At 39.9% G+C, this 9,973-nt stretch overlaps 1 protein-coding gene across 1 annotated transcript; it reads right to left on the reverse strand.

Moving 5' to 3' along the window:
- Nucleotides 1-1,437: 1,437 nt before the first annotated feature.
- LOC117832747 (complement C1q tumor necrosis factor-related protein 1-like) lies at nucleotides 1,438-9,370 on the reverse strand. The gene is made up of 3 exons (XM_034712003.1): nucleotides 9,292-9,370; nucleotides 6,066-6,272; nucleotides 1,438-4,407 (listed from the first exon to the last, which is right to left on the reverse strand). The coding sequence occupies exons 2-3, from the start codon at nucleotides 6,262-6,264 to the stop codon at nucleotides 3,854-3,856; spliced, it is 753 nt and encodes a 250-aa protein (XP_034567894.1). The 5' UTR covers nucleotides 6,265-6,272; nucleotides 9,292-9,370; the 3' UTR covers nucleotides 1,438-3,853.
- Nucleotides 9,371-9,973: the final 603 nt, after the last annotated feature.

The following is a 9,973-nucleotide window of genomic DNA, read 5'->3' on the forward strand; positions in this document are numbered from 1 at the left end:
CCTTTCTGAAGTCCTGCCCCTTTTTGTTAACCCAATCATACATTTTTCTCATCAATAAAACTAAAAGTATCCCTCATGCAGTGCAGTCTGGATTCTTGTGGGTTTTTTTTAAGCAAACACAGTTTTAGAAAGCTCTATGAGTCATGTGTCTGTGTGCAAAGAGCAGTCAACCCCTTTTTTGAGGCATCGAATAAACTATGAAAAGTTATCGTCCTCAGAAAATGAACACCTGAGCGTGATTCTGCATGATGGGAACTAATTATGATGCAGAATCCATGTTTGACATGTTTTTTAAATTTCAAAGATCGACCATTGTCCCATCTGTCAACATGAAGTAGTCAGGCTTAATGGCCTTAATTGCAGCCAGACAGTACAGGGAAGCTCAAAGTGTTTTGGCTTCACTTTGGAGGAGTGGTCACGTCATCTATCATTTATAAAGTGCAGAAATTAAACTTCTGAAGACTGAAGGGAAATTAAAATCTGACTGATCATAAGATTTGTTTTTGATGCTGAAGCTGCAGCACCAAACCTGAAATACCCATAACCTCTGTCAGACTCCTTACGTGAGATTTTTTACCACATTTATTTTTATGATGTTTTTCTGTCACAGCACAAGGTCACATGCAGTTTTCCCTGCTCTTGTAAAGCAAGAGAAATGCAAGATATCAGCATTCAGTTTCATCAGTATCTTCATATCTTGCTTCATCTGGTCTTTGTACAAGAGAAATAAAGGTTGCAAGGCATGATGGGAAATTTAATAACTTGTCTTTGTCAAGTATCATGTCTCATCTGAATAAAAGAGACTAATACACTCCTGCTCAATGTTATATACTGAAATGGAACAACGCAATTCACATTAGACAACACTGCCATAAAATGAATATTGACCTACCGTCTCTGTGTATAATGTAATATTAAATTTAACATTTTGTGTCACTTTCATGAGGCAGAATAGTGAGATTGTGAGTGGAGGACAACTTTGTGGAAGCTGGGTGAATAATCAAGAATCTGGACAACAGGAAAGAATGAACTATCACTGATCAGTGCAATGTTAAAATGTTTACAGGAAACCTCTGAATCTGCAGGACAGGGAAGCTCACAAGCATCTGTGTATCGGTTTGTAAGTCTGTTGTAAGTCACTTCCTTTTTTTGGAGGGAAACCAGTTAATGACTCAGCAGTTCTCCATGACCTCCTCAAGATGTCACTGTGGTCATGTTTAAATCGCCATTACAAGACCTTTGGATGCACTGACCTAATTATTATTGACATATCTGCAGTATCTGTAGGTGTCGAAAGTGTTCTGGATTCCTTAGCAGCCTGTGTGTGGTCTAAGCTATTCATACTCACCACATCATCCCACTTCTTCCCCCAAAGTTTAGGCGTTATTCTTCGATGGTGGTGTGTTTGTGGAAGTGAGGAGACAGCACAAGCCCATAGAAGATTTGGTGTTGTATTTTATTGCTCAAAGTTTGACACATAAAATGTTGTTTCACTGTTTTATCAGTATGTCCCAAACTGGTAGCCTATATCACCCACAACCACCACCACAAGCAGTTGAGTAATGAGGTGTTAATGCCCCCAAGAGGAACTACAAACATGGATGACAAGGTAGATAGTAGCGTATGAGCACTTGTGGTCAGTACATTAAATCAAACCTAAACAATGATGAGAAACAACAAAGACATGATCTTCAAATGTATATTCTGTGGTCAAGGTTAAATAAACTAACACTACAGTTACTAGGGTTGCCAACTTTCTCACTACTAAATAAGGGACAGGTGCACGGTGCCATGGTGGTGTCAGTATGATGTGTGAATTCAGCGTATATTCATATTCTGATTCAACTGGAAATGCAGATAGTGTGTATATTCCCTTTAATCCTTATTGTATCATTATGTAACCTCATATGAATAAACCTCAAATAAACCACAGTTTGGCTCTTAAAATAAAAAAACAGGCAAAAGAAAAATTAAATGCAAAAGAGGAGAATGACTCACCAAATTTACTTATTCCATGGACCTGTTTAGCTGCTCTTGACTGACTCAAGCAGTCTTTTGTCCTTTGGCACAGCCAGAGAGAAGTCCTTACGTGACAAGTCACAGTTTACAGATATTTGAAGTTCATTTTTGATCAGCTCTGTGCTGCATCTGTTTCTTGAATCTGACCATTTAATGGCCATCAGAGAGAAAATCCTCTCCACACATTTTTGCAGGACTTGGCGCATTTGTGCTGTATACAACTGATGCGCGTGAGGAGGCCTGTGATTGGATGACAGGCGGTGTGATTGGCACATGATCTGCCACTGCCATTTTATCTGATCTATGATTTGTAGAGTTCAGTCTGATGTATTTACAAGAGTTTATAGTCAATATACGGGACAATTGAGGTCCTGTATGAAACAAACCAATTTATCCCAATATACGGGATGTCTCGGCTAATACGGGACTGTTGGCAACCCTAACAGTTACACTGATAGTAGTTATTTAATCCTATGGCATCCATAATGGCATGTATGGTAGTGTTAGCTTATGTTCATTATATATGCACTAGGTGCAAAATTGTGTTAGGATTGACATACTTCCTTTTGACTTGACAAATAGTCTGTTACTGCTTTATTGCAGGCCCTTAGTTTTTATACAATACAAAGTTATTTTGTGATAAAAAGGGAAAGGGGTAGGAGGGTAGGAAGCACCTTCTAGCTAACTTGTTTTACAAACAGTAAAGTAAATTGCATTCCTAGTAAATCTAAAGCATTTCACCTTGCTGTGTATGAACTAAATGTTTCCTGTCTTTTGAAAAAGTTCAAACACAACAAAAGTTCGGTTAGCACCATTTTTAGCACCACATATGAAACTCAGTACCAGTGATTATGTTGACTTACCAAGTGTGCTTTTTCTCGCCTTGACCTATGAAAAAAAAAAACATGGCATAGTATCTCTATCAAATTATTACAAAACAACATCAGTCAACATTCCTTTCCTTTCATTAAAATGTAAAATATTGCAAATGTAGTGTGATGATTGATGCCTTCTTTTGTTTTAGTAAAAGCACAAAATTAAAGATCCTGTGGGTAAGGTTTAAGTTGTGTTGATTTTGGCAACACTCTGTGGTACTTCTAGTGTTTTGTGGTTAAAAAAATAATGCAAACGCAACTTAAGAGATTCCTTTGCTCTACTCGTCCCACAACGGGGAAATTCAAATACATGACATCTTTCCCATAGAAATAGTAAACAAAGGCTACTTTAGTACCCTGCTGTTCACTGCCTTAAGTGATGCAGCAATTTGAATATCCATTTCGCCAAATAACCACTCAGAAATAATATTTTCTTGTTGGTCTTGTTTGCTTTTGTAGGTTAGGTAGAGGCATCAGCATTAAGTCAGTCTGTTTCATTACCAGCTCAAACCTCCTCACAGGAGCTTTAAAGAACAGACATAACAATACATCAGTAACATTTTAACTTCACCTAAAAGGCAGGCTTTGCGAGTCTTTATGCTGAGCTATTCAAACCAGATGCAAGTTCAACCTGAGATTTATCAATTGGTTACAAAAGAAGTGTTAATCTCCTTGTTTGTTTTGCAACATTGAGCGTATGTCATTGTGACAAGAGGACTGTATTATACAATATGTAGTACCTAAATTATATGAATTCACTGGAGATATTTAACATTTTGACAGTTTTCCTTTTGGATGATGACAGATTGAAATTTCTTCACATTTCCCCAAGAGGTATTGCTCATTCTCCGACAGAAAAGGTATTTCTTGGTGAATGCCTTTTCTATCTTGATGTGAAAGGTATAATTTGACAGTGAATTGCATCGTGCTGCTCGACAGTCCCATCCTCAGCTGTGCCTTCATTCACTGTCTGCACTAGCTTTGATGAGGTATCCATTAAAAGTGATATAGATGTCTACATCATCACTGTAAATTGCGTTCTCCCTCTCCCTCTTGTACAGGCGGACCCACACCTCATCACTCATCTTCAGCTCCAGCATCAGGCTCTGACTCTGCATGATGGAGCGGTCGCTGGGCTGCGCGTACACGATGGCTTGCTCCGTCTCGTTCTGCATGATGTGAAGATACGTCTCTTTGAAGTTCCACGTGTGGATGTTGACGTTGAAGTAGTAGACCCCTGGGATGTGGCAGATGAATTTCCCCTTGAACATGTCAAAGTGGTCGTCCAGGTTGACGAAGACAGTGTCGAACACGAGCCCCTGATAGGATTCCAGGCTGTGGAGAGATTTGCGACGGCCGACGGAGAAGGCGGAGTTCTGGATCTTGCAGAGATCTCCTGGAGGACCAGCTTGGCCTTTGGAGCCTTTTGGGCCTGTTGAACCTCTGGGGCCTGGAGGGCCTTCAGGTCCAGTTTTACCTGGTGTTCCTCTGTCACCACGATCTCCTTTATCCCCTGCACAAAGTAAATTTAGCTCAGACAGACGAGTCACGTTGTATTGGATAGCACACTTTATTTCAGCAGCAGAACATTGTTTGTATTCGGCGTCTTGCTGAGCTCATCATTCCTTGCAGAATAACTGCATGCAGAAATTTCAGGGGTGATGGATGATAACATCATAATGGTCTGAGCCTGCAGGTGGATGCTGGGAGGTGGTGGGGCTGAGAGTATGAGCGCAGCACTGGCTTAGAGCAGCAGTGGTAGTGACAGAGCAGAGGCGAGAAATCTTGCAGCTTAAATTGACAGCCAAACTGGGAGGGTATGAATGTGGGTGATAAATAGACAAATTTAAATCAGGGCAGCTGAAGTCGCCTGCCTGAAGAAGCTCAAAAGCGTCGCTCCATTTACCAGATTTTGCTTCAGCTTCAACAATTTGAGTTTGTATATTTCCAACTATTATAAACTGTGATGAGTTTTCATAGTGACTTTATCTGAGAAGCCATGAGACACTAAAGCTCTAACAACACATTCTTCATTTGTGGATTAAAAGGTGCGCCTGCAAAGTGGAGGTTTTCTTCAAAGCACCTCAACCCCCTTTATGCTTCGGATTAATCAAAGTGGCAGGAGCATGGAATTGTAAGACTTCAAAGCAGAAACGTTGTTAAATATCAGTAACAATGAACAAACTTTGAGTTCAAAGGAGAATCTGCAGGCTCTTCAAAACATTTACGCTGTTCAAAGGAGAACTCGTTTGAATGCTGCACCAGATAGTTCGAAAAAACAAAAAGTCTCTACCAGTTAATCTCACTGCTCTCTGATTTTTGAACACCAAAAAGGGGGTCAATTTTTTAGTCTGTTCTCGTACAGGACAACAGAAACAAGGAAAAGAGGGGGATTGGTGGAACACAAATTGTGAGGTGGTGCAGAACACAAAGAGACTGCTTGAATTTACATTATTGTTAACATGAGTCTGGTTCTGCTCGAGGTATCTGCCCATAGACTGTTTAAACAATGGACGTAGTATCCATGACGTCACCCATCTGTTCCTGAGCGCTGTTTTGAAGCCAATCGACGGCGGCAGCCATATTGGAAATGCGGAACTCAACCAGTTAAAGAAAAGATAAATTAGCTATGTAGAGCCAAGCTGTTTTTTGAACCAGGCTGTAAACATGTTTATTAATGCTGTAAAGATCGTCTTTTTTGAATTGGTATCTACGTGGTTTCCAGTGTTTCTGTAGCCAGCCTCAAGCGGATTCTTGATGCAGTTTATAACACTTCCGCATGGGCTTCATAGTTTGAGACCGGAGGTTTCCGCTTGTTTCTGCCTGATAAAAGGAAGTTTCTCCTTGCCTCTGTAACTGGCTTAATACTGCAAAATGCTCTGCTCATGGTGGATTAAGATGAGATCAGACTGAGTCTTATCCTGTCTTGATGTTGGGTCTTTGTTAATAATATAACATAGAGTACGGTCTAGACCTGCTCAGTTTGTAAAAGTGTCTTGAGATAACGTTTGTTGTGATTTGGTGCTATATAAGTAAAGATTGATTGATATGTGACCAGCAGCACTAAGATTGAGTCATATTTGGTGGACAAACTGAATCCACCAGTAGTTAAAGTGGTGTAAAGTCAAATCTAGAAGGTAGTGTGCAAATTAAAAGATATAGGTATAATACCTTTAAGGATGGTCATGTTGATGTAGGTTCGAATTTCTGGCACATGGCTGAACCCTCCAGTTGTAGTCTCTGCTCCGCTGCCCTCCTCTGGCTCAAGGTGGTCACAGCAGCGTCTGCAGGGGACAGGAGGAGGAGTGCTGGGAGGAGGCACCAGGGCCACCTGGGAGGAGAGGGACAGGAGGAGGAGGGCTCCCAACATCACTGTGCCTGCAGTCAGAGCAGAGGAAAATATAAAAAATGATAAAGAAGGATGATACAGATATAAAGAAAAGCTCTGGGACTCTGTGTTATGATTGTATATGAGGGTTTCATATTTTAGAATTTGCAAATTGTTCCACAAAATCTTGTTGATCTTGGAGTTTAACATTACTTAAACAGGTTATGACTTAATGTAACTTCAAGTCTTACAAATACATCAGTACAAAACAAGTACTAAGCAAAGTAAAAGCAACCAAAGGGACTCAATAAAAAATGACTTTATAAAAATAGTACATATATTTATATATACAAGAAAATAAATAAATATAAAAAGTATAACTATGCTAACAGCTGTGTGATCAGTGGCAAAGAGCATCTCATATGATTTGTGAAACATATGTAGCTGCCAAAATATCAGTTGTTCAGCAGCTGCTCAGAAAATCCAATCATTGTGTGTCCTGAACGTCATCCCCGGAGCGGCAGAGAGGAGAAAAAGGAAACTTCCACTCTGAGCCAGAGAAAACATTTTTCACCCCAAAAACAAGAAACGGGAGCCAGGAATTATCGGAAAACGAATAAAGAGAAGCCATCATGCAACAAAGTAAGCATATCAAATCCTACAGAACACTTATGCCAATAAAGTCTGAGTGAAAGTTCAAACAGTGCATGAAAAAGTCATTAACTTAAGAAGCAAAGAAAATGGCAAAATAGTGGGAAGGGGCCGGGCTACACAGACACTAAGGACCTGAAATGACCCCACAGGCAGCCCATAATTTATCACCAATTACCATGGGGAGCAATGACTCATTTTCACGGTTAATTCTACCCAAAGAAATGTAAGTTCTTTTCCAGAAAAAAGGCCAAACTGACTTTTTCTCAATGGAAAAGTGATGGCTGTCTGCCAGACTCTCAGTGATCAGCTGCTTTGTGTCGTCTAACTGGAACACTGTGTGCTGCTGTGTTTAAACACCACAGCTGCATCTATTCTGATAGTTGCATCTTTCTTGCACAACTGGATACAGTGGCCCAGCGCACGTTTCATAAGCTTCATGTACTGTTGCAGTTATTCTATGATTGATGTATAAACAAAGCTCCAACTGAGGGTGTTAGGTCTTAGAGGAAATGCAATAGTAGACATGTAAACTGTTCACTGTAACTGCATGTAACAAATGCTTAAGAGAGCACAGGAAAAGGATAATAAACGTGTGATGGTGACAGTACTGATTTAAGTACAGCAACTGGTGTATTACATGCTGTAGGAATACTCTGGTTTAATGCAGACCCTGTCTTACTGCAAGGTTTTAGCTCTGTGTCAGAGCCATATTGTGTCTCGACATAAAACAACTTGAAAGAGACAATGACTTCAAACAAAAAAAAACCCAGAAAGACTACAACTACACACAATGACTACTAAATATACAGATAGATACAGGGGACAACACAGAGGCGTGATATGAGAGAGAGACAAGGGGAATACATTTGGGGACAAAAAGTGAAAGTGCACATGCAAGACAAAGTGACAAAAACATATCTGAACAGCTACTGCGATAACACATTAATCACAAAGCAATTAAGGTTTGAAATGTATATATATTTTTTTTAAATCTCTATTTTGTCTCTTTTGGAACATCGTAGTGAAGCCGCTGCAGCACCCTCCTACTTCCCCCTGCTGCTGTGATGGAAAACAACAACACCACTGCACTTTTGAAAAGAACATTTCACATTAAAAAGACTCCCAGATGGCTAAGTTGACAAGTAAAAAATGATACACACTTTATGTTCAATCAAAGATAATTAAAGTATGCTGAGATAAGCATACAGGTGCAGGTCTGATGTCAGCAGGCAACCGCATGACAAAAGTCAGAAGAGCACTATTTTGGAGTATGCGATTTTGCATAAAACTGAGTTGAAGAAGCGCTTGCTAAATGGGTGGCAACTGGCAGCAGACTAGTCAAAATTGTGGTCTAAGGGACAACCACAAGTTGGCATGTTGAGACCAGTCACCAGACTCTGAAGCTCCATCTCTCAGCTCAAAATCAAATTTTTAGATCACACAGGTGTAGCAGTGCATCATTTGTTTGAATAATATACCTGAAAGTCATAAATATTCATTGCATTCATTTGATTCACACTAGTCAGAAGTGTTAACATGATGTACTATTCATCACAGAGTGAGAGAGATCTCAGAGAGAAGGCTGACATACCTTCAATCCACACTTAAACGTTTTTGCCAACTGACATCGCCTTTCATAACAGCAGTTTTTTCAGCAGCCTGGTTTGTGATCAATCACACTATTGCATGTGTTGCTTGAGTTTCATCAACTGCAATTAATCTTGCAGTGGAAACGAAGCCTGAGCCTCAAAGTATGTTTAGTTTGGCTTGGACACTGACCAAGGACATAACGGGTAGTTTCAGCGGAAATTCCCACTTGAGCTCAAAACTTGTCCATAAAATGTACTGCTGGATTCTTACAAAACAATACACTACCATTAGAGAGAGAGAGAGAGAGAGAGAGAGAGAGAGAGAGAGAGAGAGAGAGAGAGAGAACAGACAGGGCAGGGACAAAAAAACTAAAAAAAAAAGTCTACATGGAGACAAAAGGACTTCATATTAGAACAAAACTCTAACAAAGGACAATATATAAATTCGATACACAGTTAAACTACATGTCTCACGACGATGACACGAGTGGGTAGAGTGGAAAATACCACTCAAACTGTAGACTTCTACTTTCAGTTTAATGCCTCTAAAAAATAACTGTCCTGAAACTTCTGCAAACCTACACGTGTTAAATCTTTATGTTCACTCAAAGCTTCAAAGTATAAGTTTCATGCAACCCCCCAAACCAAGTCTGCTTTGTAGCCTTTAATTTGCACTTTCCCATCCATCAGACTACAGAGATGTTTTCCGATCTGATGCATGCTCTCGATGCTCGTGCATCCAAACTTTAATCGATAATTATTTAAGAAACAGCATAACAGCGATTAGTCGACTAAAAACCGAGATTTGGATCTGAATAAATCTCACCTCTCTCGGGTCTCTGCAGCCGCTTAATAAGCCGGGGAGACAGAGGACGGAGGGGAGACACTCCTGAATCAGCAGTCTCTCTCTCTCTCTCTCTCTCTCTCTCTCTCTCTCTCTCTCTCTCTCTCTCTGTGGGTGGGAGCTGCGAGATTTTCCTTAATCCCTCCTAGGCAACAAGTGTTTGTGCGTTTTATTTTGCCAATATCTGAGGAAATGAGGGATGATAGCACCAACTGTGATTTTAACTTGCCACCTGATAACAGGGTGGTATCTGTTCTAAAGGTCAATCAATCAATCAATCAATCAATCAATCAATCAATCAATCAATCAATCAATCAATCAATCAATCAATCAATCAATCAATTAGCCAGTTAATCAATCTTTTTCTTTTTTGGCACTATTTGTATAGTGCCAAATCACAAGAAATGTTATCTCAAGATGCTTTTACAAACATAGCAGGTCTAGACCGTACTCTATGTTAAATTATTTAGAAAGACCCAACATCAAGACAGGATAAGATCCAGTTCCATCTCACTGAAAGGACTCCATTTTATCTAATCTCATTCCAAGTCCTGCAAAAACTCTGGCTGTGCAAAAGGACAAAAGACTGCTATAGTCAGTCAAGAGCAGCAAAAGTATCCATGGAAAAAGTAAATTTGGTGAGTCATACTCCTCTTTTGCATTT

Source organism: Notolabrus celidotus, chromosome 20 (assembly GCF_009762535.1).
Source record: "Notolabrus celidotus isolate fNotCel1 chromosome 20, fNotCel1.pri, whole genome shotgun sequence".
NCBI lineage: Eukaryota > Metazoa > Chordata > Actinopteri > Labriformes > Labridae > Notolabrus > Notolabrus celidotus.

Bases quoted from the DNA above. Each gene is read 5' to 3' on its own strand.
- LOC117832747 (XM_034712003.1), bottom strand. From the start codon at position 6,264: ATGTTGGGAGCCCTCCTCCTCCTGTCCCTCTCCTCCCAGGTGGCCCTG. The intron at 4,408-6,065 runs GTATTATACCTA...TACTTTGTGCAG, and splicing joins CAACATGACCATCCTTAAAG to GGGATAAAGGAGATCGTGGT.